A 25,712-nucleotide genomic window follows, 5' to 3' on the forward strand; every position below is an offset into this window, starting at 1 on the left:
GAGGACGGGGGGGGTGGAGGGAGGAGGGGGGGGACACTTGCTCCCTCTCCTGTGTCACTGTCGCAGAAGTGAAACTGATTTTTCTCTCTTCGCTTCCTTGTGAATCGGAGAAAAACTTCAGAGAATTGAGTCGCCGCCGGGGAGAGGTCAGGAGGTGACTGCGGGGGGAAATCTCTCCACTCTCTTCTCTTCTTTTCTTCTATCTATCCATCCATCCATCCATCCATCTATCCATCCATCCATCCATCTATCCATCCATCCATCCATCCATCATCCATCCATCCATCCATCCATCTATCTATCTATCTATCTATCCATCTATCTATCTATCCATCCATCCATCCATCCATCTATCCATCCATCCATCCATCCATCATCCATCCATCCATCCATCCATCTATCTATCCATCTATCTATCTATCTATCTATCCATCTATCTATCTATCCATCTATCTATCTATCCCTCCATCCATCCATCCATCCATCCATCTATCCATCCATCCATCCATCTATCCATCCATCCATCCATCTATCCATCCATCCATCCATCTATCCATCCATCCATCCATCTATCCATCCATCCATCCATCATCCATCCATCCATCCATCCATCTATCCATCCATCCATCCATCTATCCATCCATCCATCCATCTATCCATCCATCCATCCATCCATCCATCATCCATCCATCCATCCATCCATCTATCTATCCATCCATCCATCCATCCATCTATCCATCCATCCATCCATCATCCATCCATCCATCCATCCATCTATCTATCCATCCATCCATCCATCCATCTATCTATTGCACAAGGCGTCTCAAACTCCTGGCTAAGGGCCCACAGAAATGTGGTTACATACAGTATATATTCATATATATATATATATATATATTTATATATCCAGTGTGTGGAGTGTATATCTATTGCCCTGTGGCTCACTGAATGAGGGTCAACAACCGTGCACCGTGTTGAGTCAGACTCAGCCAGCATCTCTGCTGTGACTGCGGCTGACTGGGCCTCTCAGCCATCCGGCAAACAACGTCAGGATCTGCTGTGATGAACGTCCGCAGAGTCTGAGCTGAAACCAGACAGTAAACATTTTGAAATCAGCTCTCGGTTTGATAATGCCAACAACACGGGTCGGTCCAGGGCAGACATCAGGACTCAACAAGAGTCGCGGAACAAAGGACAACACACACTCAGAAAGAAAAATAAGGGCAAGGACATCACGTCAGCCACAGCTCTTCTCTTCAGTTCAACTGAAATGTTTGGCTACCTGAGTGACTCATTCGGTTTTGATTGAAATTTACGAACGAAAAAAAGGAGGTCCAAGATCAGTAGCAGATGGAATATTTATTATTATTATTATTTATAGTCCCTTCCCATTCATACTGCAGTGTTTGGGTTTTTTTTTGTAAGAGTGAGTGAGAGACAACCTGTGTCAGGGGCAAGATGGAACGTTCTGGCATGTTCTGGCAAAGTTTTTGACTCGCGGGCCACAATTGTCCTAAAATCGAACAGGCCGGGGCCGGGTCAGGAGCAGATAGATGGGAGCTGAGATAAATGACATGTAAAAGTCACGCATAAAGGCTAAAATGGTTTTTATCATTTTCTACGACATCTACTGGGGAAACGTGGGTATTGCAGGGAGTATAATGATAATGTAAATAAATAAAATAATTTGGAAAAATTTGCTTCCGGCTCCCGGGCCTTAGTTTGTCCATGCCTGTCTACATCACATGACCGTCCTTCACTTTTCTGCATGTCCTCTTCTTCCTGGAGACAACTGGACTTTTCTTTTTTTTTTACACTATTTAAACTAAAATGCATTTATTTATTTTTTCTCTTTGGCTGTTTGTTTTTTTTTTTTTGCCAACGAGAGCTTGAAACTTCTACCCTTCCCCCCCCCTCTCTCCTCAACTCTCTCCCTCCCTTCTTCTGTCTTTTCACTCTTCTGTCCATCCCTCTGACCCATTTGTCTCACCCAGACACTCCCACCACTCCCCTGTCTTTCACGAGAGTTCCTTCCATTCCTACGGTTCGTGGACCTGGATTTCCAGACTGAGGTCCAGAAAGATTCCGTGGACGAAGCCAGAGGTCAGAGTGCAACGGCAGGGGGGCGGGGGGGGGGGGGGAGGGGGGGGGGGGGGGTTTGGGGGTTGTCTGCTCAGCTGTTTCCTCAATATGTGGACGGGGGTGTGTCTGGACACCATGGGAATGTGTGTGAGAAAAAGTCGCAAACAAAGCTGTGTGGAGGCTCAGAGTGTGTGTGTCTCCCAGTGAGGACGCACTGGTCACACGGAGCTCTGAGTCCACCGGGATTTCTCTTGACTTTCGTTTTCCTTCTGAGATTTTTTTGTTCTTCACTTGGAGCAGCGTTCCTTTAACTCAGTGGAACATCTTCGTACTAGAACAGTCGAGGAGTTTTTAGCACACACACAATTAGCGTGATATTGGTGATGATGAGTCTGATGTGTTAATGAGGATGATGATGATAATGATGATGAGGATGGTGATGATGGTGATGATGATGAGGATGGTGATGATAATAATGAGGATGGTGATGATGATTAGGATAATAATAGTGATGAAGAGGAGGATGATAATAATGATGAAGAGGAGGATGATAATAATGATGAAGAGGAGGATGATAATAATGATGAAGAGGAGGATGATAATAATGATGAAGAGGAGGATGATAATAATGATGAAGAGGAGGATGATAATAATGATGAAGAGGAGGATGATAATAATGATGAAGAGGAGGATGATAATAATGATGAAGAGGAGGATGATAATAATGATGAAGAGGAGGATGATAATAATGATGAGGATGGTGATGATGCTGAGGGTGATGATGATTAGGACGGTATTGGTGATGAAGAGGGTGATGATGATGATAATGATGAGGATGAGGATGATGATAATTAGGATAATAATAGTGATGAAGAGGATGGTAATAATGATGAGGATGGTGATGATGATTGGGACGGTATTGGTGATGAAGAGGGTGATGATGATAATGATGAGGATGGTGATGATGAGGATGAGGATGATGATAATTAGGATAATAATAGTGATGACGAGGATGGTAATAATGATGAGGATGGTGATGATGATTGGGACAGTATTGGTGATGAAGAGGGTGATGATGATAATAATGATGAGGATGTGATGATAGTGATGAGGATTGTGTGTTCATGAGGATGATAATAATGATGATGAGGATGGTGATGATGATTAGCGTGATATTGGTGATGATGAGTCTGATGTGTTAATGAGGATGATGATGATAATGATGATGAGGATGGTGATGATGGTGATGATGATGAGGATGGTGATGATAATAATGAGGATGGTGATGATGATGATGATGAGGATGATGATGATGATAGTAATGATGATGAGGATGGTGCTGCTGAGGGTGATGATGACGATGATGAGTTGTTAGGACTGTGTTGCTCCTGTGTGTTGTCGTCGTCGTTGTTGTATTGACCACTAAGCGTTGTCTCTGAACTGCTCTGTTCTGTCTCACTGTTCGTTCACGACCAGAGATGGAGAACTACTGTGTGTTCTGGTCTGGTATTGCTATACTCGTGGAGACATTTTTTTTTTCCCCCCACAATTCAAAATCAAAGTATTTTGAGGTTAGGATAAATCTGAAATAGTGCAGTGCAGGGAATGGGAACTATGTCTATTGTGAAGTGCTGACAAAAGAAATGTGTGTGTGTGTGTGTGTTGACTTGGCCCTGACCTCTGTCTGCCCTCGGCAAAAATAGTGTGAGAAAACGTCTCCCTCTGTGTGTGTGTGTGTGTGTGTGTGTGTGCCCAAACTTGTATTCATTATGTTGTGAGGACGACAGTGAGTCATAAGTTTTATTTAGTCCTTTGAACGTCCTGTAAAAATTTTTGGACCCAAAAAATGTATTAATGTCCAATATATTGTATTTATTATGTGTTATAAATTTCAATATTTTTTTTAAAATATATTTTCTCCGATGTCACTGACCTGACTTATACGGTGTCGTTAGTTAATCCTGACTTTGTTATGTTATGGTTCTCTTAGTTGATGGTCCATAATTATTATTTTCTCAAGGTTTCTCAAGGTTTAAACTCATCTGCCATCCTTTTATTAACCAATCGCAAATGTCGATCCAACATCAGTTCGCGTAAAATCCAGTACTTCTTTTGTTTTACTGCAGTACCAGAGTCATTGTACTTCCAATCCGTTCATCCATTCAATCTCACCTAACTTCAGTCAGATTCTTGTCCCGCTCCTAACGCCCTCTGGTGGCCCCCTGAAAGGGAGACGTGCCTCCCACTGACGTTTTAACTTCAAGGTTTTAAACTGGCAAAAATGCTATTTCACCAAAAGAATTTTTTTTTTTTTTTTCCTGTCTGCCTACAGCCCAGCTGGAGTTCGTGCAGATCTTGGTCATCGTGGTGGTGATGATGGTGATGGTGGTGGTCATCACCTGTCTGCTCAACCATTACCGCCTGTCGGCTCGCTCTCTTCTCACCAGACACTCCGGCGCCCACAGGAGGCACCTCCCTCTGGCCAACGTGAGACCTGCAGCTCAAGTCCGTTGTCTTACGTCAGTGCTGCGGTACAGAAACACGAACCCTTAACATCTCTGTCTTTCAGGAGGGGGGTCTCTGGTCGTCTGAGGGCACAGCCCCCAACGCTGGACTCAGTGAGGTGAGTTTGGGCTCCAGCCCTAAATGTGACGACAAAAGAACGGACAGATGTCTGACTTGATGTCTCTCCCGCTCCTCTCCAGGTCTACAACCCCCGCCTCCCTGACGCAGGTGTCCACGTGTCCTACCTGCAGCGAGAGCCGCAACACGCCGCGCCCCAGCACCAGCACCAGCACCAGCCTAATGTCCAGCCTCACCGCTTCCAACACACGTATGCGCCGTGTCGCTTTCAGCCCACGTACCCTTACCTGCCCCAGAGCCTCATTGACTTACCGCCCACCATTGCCCTGTCGGACGGGGAGGAGCCCCCGCCCTACCAGGGCCCGGTGCGTCCTGCATCTCGGTGATCCAGAGCAACAGATGGATCTGAACCGCGAGTCGGTTAGAGCTCCGCCCAACAGGACGGTGTTCGACTCCCACCCCATTGACCTGTCCAACTCCTGCCTCCAGTCCAGGTGAGGTCCTGTCTCTCAGCGACTCCGTGAGTCGGTCTGTTCTGCTGTGGTCACATGTCAAGGTCGAGGTTTTAAGAGTGAGTCTGGGCAAAGGTCGATGGCCAAGCGCACTGTCTTGGACATAGCTTGGACCAGTACTTAGGTCCAGTCACTAGGTGGCAGCAACTCATGCAGTGGTTTGCACAGATACAAATGTCAGGTTCTCGATGGTATTTCAATTCAGGAGAGGGTGGGGGGGCGGGGAGGGGGGATGACAGAAAATGATTGAGAACCACTGCTTTACACTGTCTTGGACTTAGCTTGACTCCACCCACCCATCATCTCAGATCATGTGACAAATCATGTGACATGACCCTCGAATCACTCCCTCCTTGTCCTCCAGCCTGCAGGCTCCTCCTCCGAGCGTCAACCCGGGCCTCAGCGTGTTCGAGGCCCAGGAGGCTTCGCGGCAGCAGAACCCGGGCGCTGGACTTGAGGGGGCGCCCCCTGCCTACAGCGAGGTGATGGGGCACTACTATCATCCAGGATCTGTGACGCCCGGTCACAGGCACCGGACTGTTTCCCACGGACAGTTACCCCCGTCCTCGCTCGTACACGGCCTACTTCGACCCACAGCTCAGCAACAAGGAAGCATGAACAGCAGGAAAGCCAAGGAGAAATCCCAGAAGCCTCAGCAGGTGTGATGGTACTGTTTCCTGGATCCTTGGTTCCAGGGGGCGCAGGAAAACCAGGATTAAGTCGTACGGCTCTCTGGAAGACGGTTCAGTAGGTGATTGGTTAACCACCTGGTGAGTTCTTACCGATCTAGTTCTCCTTCGTCACGGATTGAGCGGTGACCACGAGGGGGGCGCACACAAAACCTCTTTAGGTCACAGCATTTGTTTCCGAATGCGAACTGCTGGTTCATTCCTGCAGACAGAGAACAGTCACACCGGAAATGCGAACTGCTGGTTCATTCCTGCAGAGAACAGTCACACCGGAGCATCTGGTTCTTTCTGTTCCGCCATTTCCTGTGCACTTGAGATGAAGCGATGACGATGATGTCAGAGGGAGAGGTCTTCCCGTAACTCCTCTCACCCTAACTATCAGACTGAGTCGATCTCTTTTTTTTCGTTATAAATATGTACTTGTTCCGTTCGTTTCGTTTCGTTTCTTTTCCCGTCACAGATTCTCAGCTTCCTCCAGGACGACTCTGGTTTTCCTGCGGAAGTCCCTTCCGCCGCTCTTTCCACGTCTTTGTTCTCTATTTAAAACCGCGGCTCGGGTCCCGCACCAGTCGTCAGCTGTTTTCAGCGGAGGCGTGTTAGCACTTCAGAGTATTTGCAGGAAATAATAGTTAGCATTAGCAAAAAAAAAAAAAACTAGCGTACCAGTCATAGCACGGTGCTAATGCGTTCTCATGCCAAACATGCTGCCTTATGTTGACCAACTGGTGCAGGAGCCGTGGCTGGAACGTTTGTGTTACGTTTTACGTGTTTTTCAAAGAAGGTTTGCACAAAGTTCGAAACTGTTGACAAAATGTGTTTGACGAGAGAAAGAAAGTAGAGAAAGTAGGATATTTTTCTAAATTAGGTGAGGTCAGATGTTTTTCTTTTGTATGTTGGTTAGTTGTAGAAGAAGAAGGGCGGGTTAGTCGTCGGGGTGCCAACTTTCACCTTGAACATTTTGTTACACATACATGTTGGCATGTATATTACCTACGGATGGACTATATATGTACACACCCACACACACGTATGCAAACAGAGCGATTTTAAAAGCACGAATTTAGAGTTATTTATATAATTGCTAATAAGAATTGCACTATTTTTTTTTTAAGTCTGCGCAGATGGAAGTTTAAAGAGAGATTTTTTTTATTGTGAATGAGCTCAGTTTTCTGAGAATAACCACACACACATACATATACCCACACAAAGAGAGAGCCTCCTGTGGCCACAGGTGGAGTTTCAGGCTACATCCGTGCACAGTCCTGACAACCTTTCAGAATAAAAGTCTGACTCTGTTACTGAACCATTGAGTCAAAAAAAAAAAATCCAGAGTTTATGCAATGGTACAAGTCCTAATCATTGGGTCCAATCAGAAACTGTGTTTGCTGCTCTCTCTCTCTCACCTCATTGGCCGAATCATTCCCAATCGCAAAGTCAAAAATCTGCTTCATCAGACCGTGGCATCAGAGCAGGTTTGAACTAATCAAGATGATGAGTGACGTCAGAGCTGACGTTGTTTTTTTTTTGTTGTTTTTTTTTTTTTTAAGTCAAACTCAGTTTTGTTCACTGGGTGAAAAGAGAGCAGCACCAGAACCGACCCAGAGATCTGGAGAGAACCGTGATGTGAGTTTGGGTGATACACACGCACCCGAACTGTCTGTGCACGGATGTAGCCCCACTGTAGACACACATACAACACGCCTGTAACTTCCTGTGGTCTGGGTCCGTCTCTCTCTGGCGCAGGCATCTTTGAGCACTTTACTGCAGCAGGAAGAAGACAACAATCTCCAGTCAGCCAGCGACAGCCGGGAGGAAACTGAAAAACCCTAATATTCAAATGCGTAGGTCTCTCCGGAGAAGAAGCGGGAAAACGAACAGGTTAAACATCGCTATTCATAACGTTAGGAGCAAACATCTTTGTTCCGGAAGCAGCGTCGGACGAGTTGTTTCGAGCGAGACACAGTCAAGTGTTGAAAAGTGACACGAGTGTTGAGAAACAATTCGTCTTCCGCTGTTTCTTCGGGGTATATATATATAAATATATATATATATATATAAAGTTAAAAAAAGTTTGTTTTTCCCCTTCTTTCAAAGGGCAGAGAATAAAAACGTTCTCTGCACAGTCACTGTGACTTTACATCGACAGGAAACTGCGTGACGCCAGCGCCCTCTGCTTGTTCAGCCTTTATGCAACAGCGCCCTCCACTGAGACTGGACCGAACTGCAGCCAAAACTTGAAGTTCGCGATTGTAGCCAAGTGTAGTGATTTACAGGCCAAAAGAATAACGTTTCAATCTATATTACATGTACATATATACACACGTATATATGTATTTATATATATATATATATTCTTTTTTATGCTGTTGCCTTATCTTTTCTAAAAAAAATAAAATAAAAAATCACAGGTGTTGAGACATTTAAGTTTTTATGATTTTGAAATTGAAAGTTTGGACTGAATTCTTAAAATTCAGAGTTTAAAATTAAATGTTTTGGGTTTTTTTTTTTTTTTTTGTCCTCAACACTTGAGATGCCAAAAAAGTTCAGTTCACGAATCAGAAGCCATGATTACTCTGCCGTGTTTACAGAATCACCTTTGACCCCAAAGGAGCAACAAAGAAGTCAATCAGAGTCTGAACCAGTATTTCCACTGTGTTTGGATCATAATGATAGCCATGGCTCCAAAGTTACCTTAATTTTACGTCTTTACCCCCTTATCTTTAATCACTCCCTTATCCCCCCACTACTGTTTGACAAAGCAGTTCCAGGTCCCCGCTGTGGAGGGTTAGCAGCGGGTAAGAGGAGGCTGAACCTGAGGGCTGTGGCCCAGGCTTTATGACATTTAAATTTTAATGACATTAAATTAAATTTTTCCAAAAGTAAAAAAAAAAAAAAAAAAAAAGGTGATGTTGCATTCAGGGATGGCTAAGCTGGCTGATGAAATATATATATATAAATATATATATATATTTAAAAAAAAACAAAGACAGGTGGAGGAGAGAGGAGGAAACCTCATGGCGGCGATACACAACATTCTACATTCTTAACACCGAGCCACGCTCCCATCCCTCACTCACACACTCACACACGTTTCCTGCCTCCTCTCCTCTCCCTGTCCAAACATTCTCTTCCTGTTCCCTTCAGATGCCTGCTGACCAATGAAAGAGCTATTCCTCTCTGGCCCTTTGGCCGCCATTGGCCAGCTCTCTTTTTTTGTAGACGTTCATTGTTGTTTATTGTTGCCATGTGTGGTGACAAGTTTGACTGTGTGAGTGGCTACGTCTGGGCTGTCAATCACCTTGGCCACACCCCCTTACTGTCTCACATGATGCTGATTGGATGATGATGATGATGATCGTAATGATGATGATGATTGTTCTTTTGTTGACAGTGATGCCACAGAGAGCGTTGCAATACACCAACTGTTTGCCTTGTTTTTTGATGTAATTAGTCGCGTTTTTACGTAGCTTGACGATGTTAGTTTTTTGTTTTGTTTTGTTGTTTTTTTTTTTTCACTTTTTATATCGTTGTTTGTTTACTTGAGATCGAAAAAGTTCACTTTTATCATCCGCATTTTCTCTTCTCTGTCCGTGGAACCAAATCAGAGGGTGGGAGGACGTCTCATTCTAAAGTGTCCTTCCGGGTTCACATCCGCCTGAAACATATTTCTCTTAGCACTTGCCCAGTGCTCTGTTGTGTCTGGAGACTCAGCACAATCTCGAATCACTGTTTCCTGGTCCGACCCAGTCTCTCCACCCGTGCCTTCATGGTGTCCATGTCAGACAACACTGTACTCCTCTCGGCCGCACGTCTGTTCACACCGGGTCAAAAGAGAACCTCGGACTTTGAGCCCGACCTCAGACGCTGGGGTTTTCAAGGTCCGACATTGACGGACACTCAGTTGATAGTATTACTTACATTTTATTACAGTATTATTTGAGATGTGTGGACACTGAACACACATATCTCTGGCGCCCCCCAGTGGAGGACCACAGACTAAGATGTAAGGTCAAAGGTCGTCTGAAATGTAATCGATGATATTACATTGAACATAATACGAGACGTGTTTAAAACTGTCCGTCTCGTGTCGCTGGTGTAAAAAAAAAAAAAAGCAACGCTGAAACAGAACAGAACCGGATTTTGCTCTTTTGTCTTGAAAAAAAAAAAAAAGCAATGCTGAAACAGAACAGAACCGGACTTTGCTCTTTTGTCTTCGTGTGAATGGACGTTCGGTTTGTCAGCGTTTTAGCGTTGAGTTCACGGGGATGTTATAAACGTTCGTTTCTGTTTGACTCTGATAGGAACATTGGGGGGAAAAAAAGGTGAAAACGTCTTGTTGTTTAATTTTGATTTCCGCCGTGTCCCCGCAGCAGATGGCGGTGTTGGCAGTTGTTGTCGTTGTTTCTGCGTCGACGTTTTCTTTCAATCAGAGCCGTGAAGACGCACTTATCTCTGGTGTGTGTGTGTGTATTTTAACAGGAGTAAACAACACACACGAGACACTGTCCCACAGTCAAGAAGTCTTCCACCTGTGTGTTAGAATAGGGGTGCCCAACCTCTGGTCCAGGGTCTCAGTGGGACACAGTGAATTCAAAAACAATCTAGAAACTATCCCTTTACTTTTTTTATATTCAAAGATAATCTGGGAATGTTTCAAGACAACAGGTCATTTAGACTCCGATACTAACAGAAGAAAGATGTTTTATTTTGAAAATGTAATGGTCCTTTCAACGATGAAGCCCACCGGTCCTTGGTACAAAGACGGTTGAGGACCGCTGTGTTAGGACACACACACATTTACACTCATGGCGGTGATGACCATGTTTTCCTACCGCTGCGTTAAAACAGTTGCGTTCTATTTATACCTGACGTCCGTTCTCGTTCTGTTGTTGTTTCCCCGTCTTTGCTCCACACGGAAGACAATGTTTTCATGGTTGTTGTCACAGAACACGGTATGAAATCGCACACAGTTCAGTTACGGAATTCCTTTACACGGTATGAAATCGCACACAGTTCAGAACTACGGAATTCCTTTAAAAAAAAAATGTAAAAAAAAACAAAAAAAGAATAAAAACTTTTATGAATAAATTCACACGTGGCTGTCGTTTATTTGTTGTTTTATTATTTCAATGATTTTTTTTTTTTTATTTATTTCTCAATTTGATCAAATTTCCATGACAATCACCCTTTGAACTAAAGGTCAAAGGTCTTTTTCATCTTTATCATATCTCCATCCAGGTTCTAGATGGTCCCTCAGTCACTCCGATTCAGGTTCCTGCTGCCGATCCTTTTCCTCAGGACTGTCTTCCACAACTGGACCGGAGTCATTCTGGGGTGGACAGTTGGACTGGGGAGACCCGGGAGTTGCTGAATCCTCTGCAGTCCCAAGAACGATGCTGCGAGCTGCCAGCAGGTGTCTCTGCTGCCTGAGGTGAACTGAGAGAAGAGGACAAAGGCAATCGATATGAAAAAAAAAACGGCAGATGGACAAAGGTGGACGTTTTCTGGAGACATTATGGTCAGGACAATTTTCTTCTTTTTTTTTTTTTTTTTTCAATTTATTTTGAGCCGCTTTATGCTAACTCTTTACAGTTTTAGCCATATTCAAAACAGTTTGTTTTCACTGAAGTTGTAGTTTTTGTTGTCGTTGTTTTCACTGTTCGTAAAAACAAACCTGTTCCTCTGATACGGATCTTCTCCACCTCTGGGATGAGGAAGCTGTAGACCAGCTCTGACACGATCTCTTCAGACTGACGACTGTTCCTGCTGTTTCAACACAAACAAACACATTTTTTTGCTTCTTCTTCTTCTTCTTCTTCTTCAGTCTAAAGGTCAGACCTCAGGTCCTGACCTCTGTTACCTTTGCTCCATGGCGTAGGCGATGTCGTTGACCTCTCTGGCCTTCCTGTGGATCTGGTCTCTGGCCTGTTGGTCCGCCGTCTGCTCCGTGGCGGCCAGGATCGTGTCTTCTAGAAACAAGTCCACGGTGTCCTGGTGGACCTGCACCACCTGTGAACACAGGTGGTGAAGCAGAGGTCACGTTTGGTCTTGTGCTGTGTCACGATGAAAAAAAAAAAAAAGAAATTCACTTCATAACGCACGCTGAGCACTCACCTGTCTGAAGATCTCATCCTCCTCTCTGCGTCTGCGCTCCTCCACCCGCCTCCTCCCGCTCTCCTCCGCCTCTCGAAGGCGGCGGTCTCTTTCGGCGAGCATTGAAAAGGCATGGATCCTTCTCTCCTCCTGGAGACGAATCAGCTCCTTGGACAAAGTGTCAAAGAGACATTCCAGCTCGGCACCCACCGCTTCGGCCCGGGACGCCTCCTCCTGAGAGGCCTAGGGGTGGAGAGGGAGAGAGGAGGTGAGGGGAGGGGCGGGTGAGGTCAGAGGGGCGTGAAGAGGACAGACAGGACGTGTTGGACCTCCTGCAGCTGCCGGTCTCTGCTCTGTTTCAGACTGAGGACGAACTCTCTGTCAGCTCTCTGCAGCTCCCGCTCCTCCTTCTGCAGAGCATGGGTGGACCTCAGCTCCCGGAGGAGGTCCTGGTGGTTCTCTTTACCCATGAACATCTGCGCGCAACCACGTCACGACGACAACAATGAGAAGAAGAAAAAAAAAAAAAAAAAAACGACGACCATAACCACATAAAAGTCGTGATACTTCCAGACCGAACCACAAACTCTGACCTCACACTGCACCCGTCTCCCTCTCAGTAGCTTCTGGAGGTTGATGACGGCCAACTCCATCTCCTCCTCTTCCTGAACCAGAACCAGAAGTCAGACTTAGTCACAGAGGAGACAGAGGAGAGGGAGTGACAACACACGGCAGCTACACACAACAAGGTCGCCTGACCTTTGGAGGCTCCTCCACTCTGGGTGTAGCCGGGCGAGGAGCAGGCTTCTCCTTCTTCAGGAGAAAACGTGACGATGATGATGATGATGATGTCATCACTTGTTGGCTCTCTTCCTCCCTCAGAACCTGAGGAGGACCACAACAACATGAAACTAAAAATGTCCAAAAATTGAAAATGGGTTTTTCCATTTGCTCACAACTCTGTTTGAGGAGTAGAAAGACAGAAGAGGAGGAGACATAGGAGACAGAGGACAGAGCAGAGACAGGGGAGACAGTACTCCACCATGTATTTGTTCAGCAGTTCTTCCGCCGCGTTCACTGGCTCCTGGGTCACCTCCTTGGTGCTGATTGGACGTTTGGGTTTCTCCACCCGTCTCGAGTGTCTGACCTCCAGGTCTGACAAACCTGTGGTGGACCAGTGTCCAGTGATCACTCTGTTTGTCAACGGTAACATCAGTTATCAGATTATTTTTACCGTCACACCTTCGTATGTGTCCAGATAGGGGCTCCTGAAGACATCAGGACGAAGGCTCCTCTGGTTCTGACTGAAGTCTCTGCAGCCTGCACGCTGGAACTTTCCCTCAACGTCTCTTCTCTGAGCCTCCAGTTTTCTCAGTGCTGCACATGAGAAAACAACTGACATGAGAGACGTATTTACACACACACAGAAACTGTGTTTCACATTAACACTCCATCAAGTGACCTTCTGGTTGTAAGGCACATTCAATGACCACCCATGTCCTCCCCACTTGGGGACAAACATTTTTTTCACATCGTCCCCATCCAGCCGCCCCTCTAACTCACACCCTCGAGAATTGAAATACTATTGAGAACCTGACAACATCGTCGTTGCTGCCCCCTAGTGACTGGAGGCGTGTTATCATTCAAGCCCGTACTATTTGAGAACTGCATTAAAGAGACATCTGAGATTTATCAAGTCAGGACAACGGTGGTCTTACACCTGACGTGGGTCTCGCGGATCTTCTCCGTCTTGGTCTCCCGGTCCTTCAGATGCTGAGAATGCAGATGGTTCAGTCTGTCCTGTGTCATCTGGTTCTGGGCCTGGTCTCTCTGCATCAGCAGGTCCTGCAGGACAGCCAGGCGGATCTCCTGGAGCCTGGAAACCACAGAGTCATGGTCGAGACGTCTAGTAATGACTTACGTTGGACACCAGGGGGCGGCTGAAACAAGCCGTGAACACTCTATCTAGTCACCTCTGGATTTCACCTTCTCTAAAGGCCCACTCTTTAGCCTCCATTTCCTCCATCGTGCGTCGCCTCTTGTCCAGCTGACTCAGGTCGTCCAGTGGGGGTAAACTGGACTCCCAGGCCCGTCTGGCACGAGCACGCTCAATCATCTCAACCTCCACCAGCCCGGCTGGGAGCCCCCGACCTGAAAATGAACGAGGGTCAAATGAGGTTCAGGTGTGGTTCGGATGTGGTTCAGATGGAGGATCAGATGTGGTTCAATGGGATTCAGATCAGGTTCAGATATGGTTCAGAAGTGGATCAGATGTGATTCAGAGGGGGTTCTGATATGGTTCGGCTGTTGAATGTGATTCAGATGTGGTTCAGATGTGATTCAGATTAGGTTCAGATTAGGTTCAGATATGGTTCGAATGTGATTCAGATGTGCTTCAATGGCATTCAGATCTGGATCAGATGAGGTTCAGAAGTGGATCAGATGTGATTCAGAGGGGGTTCAGATATGGTTCGGCTGTGATTCAGATCTGGTTCAGATATGGTTCGAAAGTGAGTCAGATGTGGTTCAGATGTGATTCAGATTAGGTTCAGATATGGTTCGAAAGTGATTCAGATGTGGTTCAGATGTGGTTCAATGGGATTCAGATCTGGATCAGATGAGGTTCAGATGTGATCAGATGTGATTCAGATTAGGTTCAGATGTGGTTTGAATGTGATTCAGATGTGCTTCAATGGCATTCAGATCTGGATCAGATGAGATTCAGAAGTAGATCAGACGAGGTTCAGAGGAGGTTCAGATGTGGTTTGAATGTGATTCAAATGTGGTTCAGATTAGGTTCAGATTAGGTTCAGATATGGTTCGAATGTGATTCAGATGTGGTTCAATGGGTTTCAGATCTGGATCAGATGAGATTCAGAAGTGGATCAGACGAGGTTCAGAGGAGGTTCAGATGCGATTCAGATGTGTTCAGATGTGATTCAGATGTGATTCAGATTAGATTCAGATTAGGTTCAGATGTGGTTCAATGGGATTCAGATCTGGTTCAGGTGAGCTTCAGAAGCGGATCAGATGTGTAAACAGACGGGGACTTTACCCCAGGACAGAGGCTGCAGGTGCAGCAGCTCTGGTGTAGACCCCCCAGGCTGGATCAGATATCCTGGACTGTAGGGGTCAGTCTGTGCCTCACTCTCCCTGTAGTCTGTTTGCACCGCAACAGTGGAGCAAGAGGGGGGCTGTCTGACATCTTTGTCATCTGTTGAGACAAAGTCTTTTCTGACGGAAACAAACAGAAACAGCGTCAGGAGACAAACAAACAACAAAGAGAAATGAATGATTTTTATGACGTTAAAAGTTTAAGGTTCTGGTTGTTGAAAACTGCAACAGTCTGGGAGTTACGTATGAAAGAGTTCTTCACAAACCTAGACTTTGAATTTATTATTAAGGGAAGATCGAGACTCACTGTGGCAGAGAATAAACCACATTGGGAAGAACTGGTTCTGTGACCGGGATCAGAGGTCTGGAGGAAACAGAGACATGTGTCAGAGATGGGCATCGTGATCTGTTCTAATGTCTTTGTGTTTTAAGCAGGCTTCGAATCTCAAACCGCTTGAAGTATTTCCATCGATCCACTCCGGTCACATGGCACGTGTCACCACCTGGACTGACCCTGGCAGGAAACAGAAACAGAACCGAATAGGGATTTATAGGGATTTATTCCCAGGTAATTCAAACAGAGTTACACAGGTGGTTCTACTCAGACCCGGTCAGATGCTGCAGGGCCTGACGCCGCTGCTCTGTGTGGCCTGGCCAAAAGCGGTCAACAGATGGCGGCACTGGGTCCACAGGGTCCAGGCGAAGGGTGTAGCGTGGATGGTGGACCAGGTTACTGAACATAGAACCGAACACCGGCACTCTCCGCTGAGACACAGTCAGTACGCCGAGACCAACAAGAACGGAGACAGGACAGAGACAACAGAGACAGGACAGAGATGGAACAGCGACAAGACAGACAGAATAGAGACAGAACTGTTTTTATTATTATTATTATTAAGACGTCCATTTTAATGACCATAGTTATTGGTGTCCATTATTTCTGACAGTAAAGTTATGTATAATAGTTTAGTGTTTTTTTGTTTTTTGTTTTTATCCAAACAAAATGTAACAGTCATTTTTGATAGTCAACAGCTACTATGACAGTAAAGTTATGTATAATAGTTTAATGTTTTTTTCGTTTTTATCCAAACAGTAACAGTTTGATAACGGGTCCAGTCATTTTCGATAGTCAACAGCTGGTTACTAGTCAAACCTAGTCGAACCTACCAGCCTGTCTGCGGACCTGCAGGCCTTTAGTCCGGACCGGACATGGTCCACCTCTGACGACAGCGTGTACACTGGATCTACGGAGTCACATCAGCCCGTTAGATTAGAAGTTCCGCCGCTTTTGCCCGAGTTGAGTTTCGGTTCGGTCAGGTTTACTCACCGTATAAATAATCGTAGACTCGTTCTCGTCTCGTACATTTCTTCACGGGCTTCCTCAAGACCGTCTGAGTCACGGTTTCACTCATTAGTCAGTATTTCGAAGGGAAATCTTCGGGATGTTTTTATTTTTACTTGTTGCGAACTAGGTGACACCGGAAGTGTTGCCGTGGTGACGGAAAACAGGGAGAACACCGGAAGTTACATCTCATGAATTGTCATGAAACTTTTTTTTCACAATTTCTAATGAATTTTCACAATTAAATAACGAACTTTCTCCATAAATTATATTATTACAAGATTATTATTTACACAGTAGTATATATTAATATTCTTAATATTATTATAATTATTGGTAGTAGTATTTATATAGTTCAAATATAAAACGTTTATATATAAATAGTATATAGTAGTAGTAGTAGTAGTACTAGAAATATTAGTAGTAGTAGTGATAGTATAACAAATACACACATACAAGAACATTCACAGAAACCTTAGTTAGCCTTCTGGCTAACTCTGGTCCCCTTTTAAATAAACTAAACTAAGAAAATACTGTGATATAATATACATAATAATATTTATCTATTCATTTTCTACTGCCTTATACCTTTCTGGGTCACAGGTAATCTTTTTTTTTTTTACCATTTGTATATTTTATTGACTATATTAGGACATATAAAAACAGGCTAAATAATAATCATTTCCAGAAACACGAATTAATACGTTATGGAGTAGTTACATTTTATACCGTTGACCAGTGTCACATGGTGAGCTTGTTTCACATGGTCAGCGTGTGATCTGATCAGTGAATAATGACGTCAGGGTCTTGGATCTGTGACAATAGTTGGGTCAACTTTTACCGCGTCAATGTCCAACTTCAAACGGCTGCCTCACACCCTTTACTCTTGTCGCCAGGTCTCTACGTCAGCACACACGCGGTCTTGCCACACAGTCGGCATGCAGCCCGTCGGACACTGTTCCAGTTGTTTTGTTGCTGGAGATAAGCTCCAGAGGAAGAAGCAGGCGATAAGACAGTGCTGATTACTGCAGCAGAAAGCAAAGATCACTCAGAGGTTCTTCAAACCCACCGACTGTCCTCTGTGGTCGGAGATAAAGACACTTCATAAAAGTGTTTGGTACAAAACACGCCTAGTTCTGAGCTCAGAGAACTGTCGTTTGACGTCTTAGATATAAATATATTCTCCTCGTGTTCTTGGGGGGGTTTTTTTTGTGTGTGAACATCACGGTAAATGCAGCTGTTTGCTTTGTCTTTAACATTGGCTGGATATAAGGCAAGAATTATTATTCATTTCTACAATGCAACCAGAACTTTACTCGTCACTTGTAGTAGTACACAGTACCGGCAGATACCTACTACAGTCCCAGAGAGTAATGAGTCGTGTGCAGTATTTCTCTTTACTTCAGTGGCAACCTGTACCTCTAAAGATTTAAATGTTTATTTCTGAGCTTTCTTTGTTACGTCATCGTCCTCAGGTGACATCAGTCTGTGTGCAGTAACCGAAAGTTAAAGTATTTCACTTTAGCTTTAAAAAAAAGGAAAGAAAAATATTTAAAAATCCTTGATGACAGTAATCAATATTCAAATACTATCATTACAACTTAAAGGCTACTCTCTCTAACTTGTAGCGCATCATGAAATGACCTCTTATCCAGCCTGTATTTTATGACATCATACTTTCCGGACCGCCGCGTACTCACGTTGCAAAATACAACGTGAGCACGCGGTGGAATGACCAGTCGTTCTCAATCCCTGGTCAACAGATCTGCTGACGTCCGGTGTTTGCAGGCCTGTCACACACACACACACATACACACCGCTGATAAGTTCTTCACCTTTGACCTCTGCTGCGCGTCCATATGTACGTATTTCTCAACACTCCCTTTTTGTTTTTTGAATGTAAACGTCATGCAGAGATCTGTAGCATGTTTTGTTCTTAGACCAAGGTCATAGTGTGACAGTGAACTCCAGCTGTGGGGTCAGTGTCTACGTCATTGTCTTCATCAGTATCTTCATCAGTTAGTGAACAGTAAGCTTGTAGGGGCAGGAGACGGGACCCCAAAACAACCCCACTTCCAGGAAAGTGCAGCTGCTGCTGCTGCCTCTACTGTCAAGACGAGGTCAATAATGTTTTCAAGAATCAGTTCTGATGTTATCTTTACAGCTCCCCGCTGTAGAAGTTTGTCTTTTTTATCAAGGTTAGAGACAAACACTGACACAGATACTTGGTTTTCCTTGTTTTTCTGTTTTCTGGTTGACTTTCAATAATAATATAATTTATATGAATAATGGTCGACTCATGGTTGACTCATTGACCACTGTGGCGACTTATTGACAACATATTGATGACTGATTGGCAACATATTGACAATATATTGATGACTGATTGATGACTGATTGGCAACATATTGACAACATATTGATGACTGATTGATGACTGATTGGCGACTTATTGACAACATATTGATGACTGATTGGCAACATATTGACAATATATTGATGACTGATTGATGACTGATTGGCAACATATTGACAACATATTGATGACTGATGGATAACTGAATGACAACAAATTGATGAGTTATTGATGACTGATTGATGACTGATTGGCAACATATTGACAACATATTGATGACTGATGGAAAACTGAATGACAACAAATTGATGAGTTATTGATGACTGATTGATGACTGATTGGCAACATATTGACAACATATTGATGAGTGATGGATGACTGACTGTAAACAAATTAAGGACTTATTGATGCCTGATTGATTACTGATTGATGACTGATTAATGGCTGATTGACAACATATTGATGACTGATGGATGACTGACTGACAACAAATTCATGAGTTATTGATGACTGATTGATAACTGATTGGCAACATATTGACAACATATTGATGACTGACTGACAACATATTAAAGACTTATTGATGCCTGATTGATTACTGATTGATGACTGATTAATGACTGACTGACAACAAATTCATGAGTTATTGATGACTGATTGACAACATATTGACAACATATTGATGAGTGATTGATTACTGATTGATGACTGATTAATGGCTGACTGACAACATATTGATGAGTTATTGATGACTGATTGGCAACATATGGACAACATATTGATGACTGATAGATGACTGGCTGACACCATATTAAGGACTTATTGATGCCTGATTGATTACTGATTGATGACTGATTAATGTCTGACTGACAACATATTGATGACTGATAGATGATTGGCTGACAACCAATTGATGAGTTATTGATGACTGATTGATGACTGATTGGCAACATATTGACAACATATTGAGGACTGAGTGGCAACATATTGATGACTAGCAACATATTGACAACATATTGAGGACTAATTGATGACTGATTGATGACTGATTGATGACTTGTGCTTTGGTGTGACTTGCCAATAAATGATAAATAATAATAAAAAAAATGCCTTATAAGTAATAGAAACAGGAGCCTGGAAAAAAAGCAGTGTTTTAATCATTTCCTTTTATTTTCTCCTCTACTTGGAGACTTCAGATCGAAACAGAACAAAATTATAATACGTCAAGAACAACAAAAATAAACTCTCGTCATGTGTGATGTAAAAAAAATCTTTAAATAATTCTACAGTCAGAAACCACCCATCAAAAACTCCCAGATAAATACACAATAAAGATATAGTGACATAATTTATATTTCTATATAATCAAAACATTTGTAAAAAAAAAAAAAGAGAGACAGTTGAGGATAACAGATGCCTGAAGACGGAAGTCTAAAGACAAAAGTCTGCTCCGATCTACAGGACTTTTTTTTTAAATAATTTCTCTGATTCTAATGGTTTTTTTTTTTAATGTCCAGTAAAGTCGGATCGGAAACGCTGTAGCCTGTTTGTCTTACATCTGGGTCACTCTCTGATGCAGCAGCTCCAGCTCTCGGGCCACCTCATTAGGCAGGTCGTCATTGACCTGGTCCACGAAGTACGACCTCACCTCCTCCACCTCCCTCTGCCAGAACATCTGATCCAGGGAGAAGAGCTCGTCCAGGTCCACCTGGCCCTCCAGACCCTGCAGGTTGAGAGAGTCCTGACACGGCATGTAGCCTACAGCAGAGGGCATCGCACCGGTCTCGCCCTTCAGCCGCCTGAACATCCAGTCCAGGACCCGAATGTTGTCTCCAAAACCAGGCCACAGGAAGCCGGCAGTCGGGCTCTTACGGAACCAGTTCACGTGGAAGATCTTTGGAAGCTTGGCTCCGGGCCGGTCGGCCATGCTCAGCCAGTGAGAGAGGTACTGTCCAAAGTTGTAGCCAAAGAATGGCCGCATGGCAAATGGGTCATGCATGATCACTTTTCCTGGAAAAGAGAAAAGAGCCAAGAAGAGAAAGAAGACGGTGAAGACAGATCAGTATCATTTTTCCTCTTGAACTGGTTTTTAACCATGAACCTCGGAGTCTGACCTCTGTGTTCAGCTGCAGCTGTAGCCTCTGACCTCATGGCTGCTCCAACAAACACACCGTGCTGCCAGCTGAAGGCCTCAAACACAAGAGGGACACCTGTGGGGGAGCAGACCACACATAAGTATGGGGGATGTTTTTTTTTTTGTTTTTTTTTACAAAATCCAGGTCCTGGTTCTCTCCTACCTTCTGGTCTCCTTCCTCCGAATATGATGGCCTCGATGGGAACCCCCTCTGGTGATTCCCACTGTGGGTCAATAATGGGACACTGTTCAGCCGGAGTGCAGAATCGAGAGTTGGGATGAGCACAGGGTTCATCTGGGGAGAAGAGAGAAAGACAGTGAGCGTTTCTTTTTTTAAACAACCAACATTTATCCATCCATCCATCCATCCATTTTCATCCGCTTATCCGTTACCGGGTCGAGGGGGCAGCAGTTGCCACCCAAATCACATTGCACCGTACCAAACCTTCCTGCGGGTGGTGAGTCCACTGGAAGGTACCAACCGCCCTAATCGGGATTCGAACTTGCCCAGGAGGTGAACCCTGGGGTTCCACACCAATGACAGAGACATTGTCTCTGGGCCAAAGCGCCACTACCAACATTTATGAACTTAAAAAAAAAAAAAAATTAGAAAATCTCCCACCATCCTCTGGGCTCCAGGGTTGGTTTTTCCAGGATGTGACAGTTACTCCTTCAGGCAGGGACTGGTCCATGCCCTCCCAGTAAACGCCTCCATCACTGGTCTCTGCCACGTTGGTGAAGATGGTGTTCTTGATAATGGTTGCCATAGCGTTGGGGTTGGTTTTGGCCGAGGTTCCAGGCGCCACACCAAAAAAGCCATTTTCTGGGTTGATGGCTCGTAGGTTTCCTGATAGAACGAAAGAAAAAGAGTTGGTGTGGTAGGTGGGGCTGATATAGATTTTCAAATGTTTCAATTCAACTTTTCTCTCTCTCTCTCTCTCTCACCTTCATCATCAAACTTCATCCAGGCGATGTCGTCTCCCACACACTCCACCTTCCAGCCGGGCAGCGTGGGGCGCAGCATGGCCAGGTTCGTTTTCCCACAGGCGCTGGGAAAAGCTGCTGCCATGTACTTCTTCTCTCCAGCTGGGTTGGTGACGCCAAGTATCTGAAGAGAAAGGTTGAAGGTCACCGAAGTGGAAAAGTCGCCGGTGGCTCCTGAGAAGTCGAATGATCATTTCTCACCAGCATGTGCTCGGCCAGCCAGCCTTCCTCCTTAGCGATTCGTGAAGCTATGCGCAGAGCGAAGCATTTCTTCCCCAGAAGAGAGTTTCCTCCGTAACCGCTTCCAAAGGACACGATCTGTCTGCGGTCAGGGATGTGGGCGATTAACGTCTGCTCTGGATCGCAGGGCCAGTTGTTCACGAGCGGTTCTGACAGACCAATCAGAATCTGGTTATTTGTATGTCCTTTGAAAACATTCGAATTGTTTACGTTACAATAGAAATAAATGGACTCTCACTGCGGAGGGGAAGAGGACAGCCCACGGAGTGCAGACAGCGCACGAACTCTCCACTTCCCAGGGCAGACAACACAGCTTTCCCTATGCGGGTCATCACCCGCATACTGGCCACAACGTAAGGGGAGTCAGTCAGCTCCACACCAATCTTGGAGAGGGGCGAGCCCACCGGACCCATGCTGTAGGGAATCACATACATGGTACGACCTGAGGAGGCAGGAGTTTGAAAAAAAAAGACGTTAAAAACTGTGTTGGTTCCAGAAGGAACTCACTCTTCCACGCCAACCCTCACGGAAAAAAAATCACTGATTTAAGCTTGCAAACCAAACCGCTAACAGACCAAACCCAATGCAGTAAACGAGTAAGGATACGAGTGTCCCGACATACGAATAGGAATACGAAGATACGAGCAAGCCTTCGAGCAAATTTTGGCTTTGACGTACGAGTAAAGACTTGAGATACGAGCACGCTAACAGACACCGACGCTAGGTGGCCGAGCACTCGGAGCAGGCCACGCCGCCTCACTTGTTCACTTCATGTGGTTGTTGACTTCTGTACGCATCTCACCGCAAGTCTTCTGTTTTGGGTTTGGGTGATTTTTGTAGAAAGAATACAATCGTAAAAAAAAAATACGTAAGCTAAAACAAACATATTTTTTCCATTGTTATTAACACTAATAAGGGAGTTTTATAGAGGGCCGGAACAGATTTTTTGTTTTTTCTGTTATTTGTTATGAGAAAAATGATTCGAGAGACGAGCACCTCCAGTTACGAGCTCGGTCCTAGAACGGATTATGCTCGCGTCTCGAGGTTCCACTGTACCTTTCATGCAGCCTGGGAACCGCTGAGCCACAGCTTTGTCAAACTCTTCCATGGACATCCATCGACCCAGCTGGCTGACCTCTCCTGTACGAGGTGTAGGCGCCGTGTCCCTCCTGTCCCGGGTCACAATCACCGTTTTGCTCTCCACTCGTGCCACGTCTCTGGGGTCTGTCCTTGCCAACCAGCTGCAGGCGGGGAGAGGACGAGGACGAGGACGCGGGAAAAGGTAAGAAAAGAGAAGAACGAAGGGGGCAGAGCATGAACGTTTCACTTTCACATTCCAGACACTTGTTATCGTTAATATTTATTCTTAAAATGTCTCGTCTTTCACATATCGCACATATCTAGGAGTCCCGTAGAGCAGGTTGTTGTTGACTGCTGCTCAGACCTGTAGGTGTGACTGATCCAGCTGGACCTACTGGTTTAAAAATGTAAGTGAGCCACTGATGACACAACTGAGGTGTTTTTGACATCAACATGTGACGTGGACAACTGATAACTGGACTCTATCTGAGACCTGCTGCTAACGACAGACAGACAGACACTCAGGCTGCTCTCACCAAACAGCAAACTCTGATAACCAGCACTACGACCCACCAGTTTTCATATTTGCTCAGCTTCTTGATCATCCCCTGCTCCTCCAGTTGGGTCAGGATGGACTGGTTCTCCTCATCGGAGCCGTCGCAGATGTGGATGGATTCAGGCTGGCACAGGCTCACGCTGGTCTCCACGAACTCCTTGACAGCCGGGCTAAGAGCACTGAGGTCGCCCTGCAGGACTCTGGGTCCGTTCTGGCTTCTGGGCTGAAGCTGAGGAGGCATGGCGGAGGCAGGCGGTCCTACAAAGATCAGCTGAGAGAGAGAGAGAGAGAGAGGAGAAAATCCAGCAGTGGATGAAGCTGATGAGGTCGAAAACCAGAGAGAGAGGAAGGAGAGGAGAAACGGAGGGTGTGGACGAGACGCAGGTAAAGAAGACTGAGATGAAAAAAAAAAAAAACATAAATACACTGGGAGTTTAGTGTGACCGGTTACCTTCAGGAGTCTCCGGTGCAGGCAGCAGTTCAGCTCAGCTTCATCAGCTGATGGGGTTTCCGTCGGCTGTTCTCCGAAGAGCTGAGAGATTCTTTCGTCGGCTGCCAGAGAAGCTGCTGCTTTTAAACCCTGGGATGTTCCATTTACTGGATGGTGGAGCTGAGGTGCACGGTATAGGGGAGGACGAGTGGGGAGGGGGTGAGAGGGCGGGGCTCCACCTGCAGCTTATTAATGTAAACCAGTTGTTCCTTACGAGACTGTAAAAACAACACGTTACACTGTCAGTGAATCATTAATCAGGACGCAGTGTTGTCAGGTCTGACAACTGATAACTGAGAGCTGCACTGAACTGGGATTAGTCTGAGGCCAACACACACACACACATATACACACTCCTGGGGTAATGGGAGGCTGAATTATGAAATATTTTATGTCCAACTACGTCCAGTCTGGGGACGGACAGGGACAGATGGGACGTGTTTCTCTTCTCCGTCTCTTCACGGTCTCCTCATGACATAACCTCAGGCACTTTCTTTCATCAGATGCCGGTGAACTTTGACCCGGATGACTGAATGATGCCGACTGGGCAACTTTGGGTACAATGTGGACGGGGACTTGGCCGGCTGCCTTCTGATTGGCTAATCGAAGGGGCTCGATCAGGTGCGGTGAAAGGTCAGTGTGTGTTTGTTGTTGCGTGAGTGCAAATGTGTGCGTGGCTGAAAGGTATGTGAGATCAAAGGCGTAGGAGTAAACATCATTCCATAATAGTCATCAGAGCAATTTGGCTTTGAAATCATCATGTCTGCGCAGTTGTTTCCGCACGTCAGTACGAATGGTATGTGTTGGTCTGAAACCGCTCCACGCACACATGTATTGCACTGCATAGGGGGCACGCCATTTTGTTGTCGTGTCCGAATGTGTAGTGCGTAAGGTTGTCCGTTACGTAGAGCACCCAAAAATATCCCATAATGCACTGCTGAATCGAGTGTACCTCAAATGTACGCTAGCGAAGCGATGTATCGCGTCGCGCACTCCATTTGCGAAACATTGCGTAGAGAGGTGTACGTCCGTTTTAATCGCGCAACAGTAATTACGTAATTAGCTCCGCGCCGAGGTATTGTCCGAAAGCATTTCCGATTTTTAACTGATAAGTCAGCTTCATAATGCACTATGTACAATTCCCTATATAGGGAGTAGGGATAATTATTACGATAATGATAATAATGATTTGTGCGTGTTTATTGGTTTGTTTTTTTATACTTTTTTAGTTACAATTAGGATAAAGACGTCTGTGTGAAGTGCTGACAAAATGTGCGTGTGCGCGTGTGCGACAACATTTTAAGAATGCAGTCAAGTGCTGTCTTTGTCCTGGTTAATGCTAGCGTTGATGCTAACATTAATTAGAACACCTGATGTATAGCTAACTCTTACATAAAACAGGTCTGACTTTTTCAGAACCGCCGTCAGATTCTGAACTCCTCAGAACAGAGCAGACC

The 25,712-nt window shown here is 45.1% G+C and overlaps 3 protein-coding genes across 5 annotated transcripts in view; 1 reads left to right on the plus strand and 2 right to left on the minus strand.

Moving 5' to 3' along the window:
- pmepa1 (prostate transmembrane protein, androgen induced 1) overlaps nucleotides 1-6,091 on the plus strand; it is a 16,783-nt gene extending 10,692 nt beyond the window's left edge. Inside the window, 5 exon segments of the mRNA XM_008321195.3 lie at nucleotides 4,415-4,569; nucleotides 4,652-4,705; nucleotides 4,788-5,030; nucleotides 5,032-5,159; nucleotides 5,542-6,091. Coding sequence (XP_008319417.1) covers nucleotides 4,415-4,569; nucleotides 4,652-4,705; nucleotides 4,788-5,030; nucleotides 5,032-5,159; nucleotides 5,542-5,842 — 881 coding nt within the window. The 3' untranslated portion in view covers nucleotides 5,843-6,091.
- A 4,593-nt stretch (nucleotides 6,092-10,684) lies between these two features.
- Nucleotides 10,685-16,591, minus strand: cfap91 (cilia and flagella associated protein 91). 2 transcript variants are annotated; one of them, XR_003051074.1, is made up of 18 exons: nucleotides 16,401-16,591; nucleotides 16,241-16,317; nucleotides 15,681-15,838; nucleotides 15,525-15,587; nucleotides 15,381-15,437; nucleotides 15,015-15,193; nucleotides 13,933-14,110; nucleotides 13,678-13,835; nucleotides 13,202-13,336; nucleotides 13,002-13,123; nucleotides 12,719-12,844; nucleotides 12,553-12,624; nucleotides 12,289-12,435; nucleotides 11,981-12,202; nucleotides 11,727-11,875; nucleotides 11,541-11,632; nucleotides 11,052-11,302; nucleotides 10,685-10,852 (listed from the first exon to the last, which is right to left on the minus strand). XR_003051074.1 is itself a non-coding variant. In XM_025059985.1 (17 exons), the coding sequence occupies exons 1-17, from the start codon at nucleotides 16,483-16,485 to the stop codon at nucleotides 11,124-11,126; spliced, it is 2,199 nt and encodes a 732-aa protein (XP_024915753.1). In that variant the 5' UTR covers nucleotides 16,486-16,590; the 3' UTR covers nucleotides 10,967-11,123. The 2 variants fall into 2 exon arrangements, 1 of the variants encoding a protein (XP_024915753.1); XM_025059985.1 differs by lacking the exon at nucleotides 10,685-10,852 and having other exon boundaries at nucleotides 10,967-11,302; nucleotides 16,401-16,590.
- Nucleotides 16,592-19,917: 3,326 nt separating this feature from the next.
- Nucleotides 19,918-24,913, minus strand: pck1 (phosphoenolpyruvate carboxykinase 1 (soluble)). Of its 2 annotated transcripts, none has more exons than XM_008321194.3 (10): nucleotides 24,217-24,913; nucleotides 23,783-24,036; nucleotides 23,186-23,370; nucleotides 22,368-22,571; nucleotides 22,091-22,278; nucleotides 21,851-22,013; nucleotides 21,528-21,752; nucleotides 21,069-21,200; nucleotides 20,886-20,981; nucleotides 19,918-20,781 (listed from the first exon to the last, which is right to left on the minus strand). In XM_008321194.3, exons 2-10 carry the CDS (start codon nucleotides 24,004-24,006, stop codon nucleotides 20,324-20,326), a joined length of 1,875 nt encoding a protein of 624 aa, XP_008319416.1. In that variant the 5' UTR covers nucleotides 24,007-24,036; nucleotides 24,217-24,913; the 3' UTR covers nucleotides 19,918-20,323. The 2 variants fall into 2 exon arrangements, with proteins under 2 accessions (XP_008319416.1, XP_008319414.1); XM_008321192.3 differs by having other exon boundaries at nucleotides 23,783-24,083; nucleotides 24,217-24,912.
- Between the last annotated feature and the right edge of the window lie 799 nt (nucleotides 24,914-25,712).

Source organism: Cynoglossus semilaevis, chromosome 11, assembly GCF_000523025.1.
Source record: "Cynoglossus semilaevis isolate Cse_v1.0 chromosome 11, Cse_v1.0, whole genome shotgun sequence".
Taxonomy (NCBI): domain Eukaryota; kingdom Metazoa; phylum Chordata; class Actinopteri; order Pleuronectiformes; family Cynoglossidae; genus Cynoglossus; species Cynoglossus semilaevis.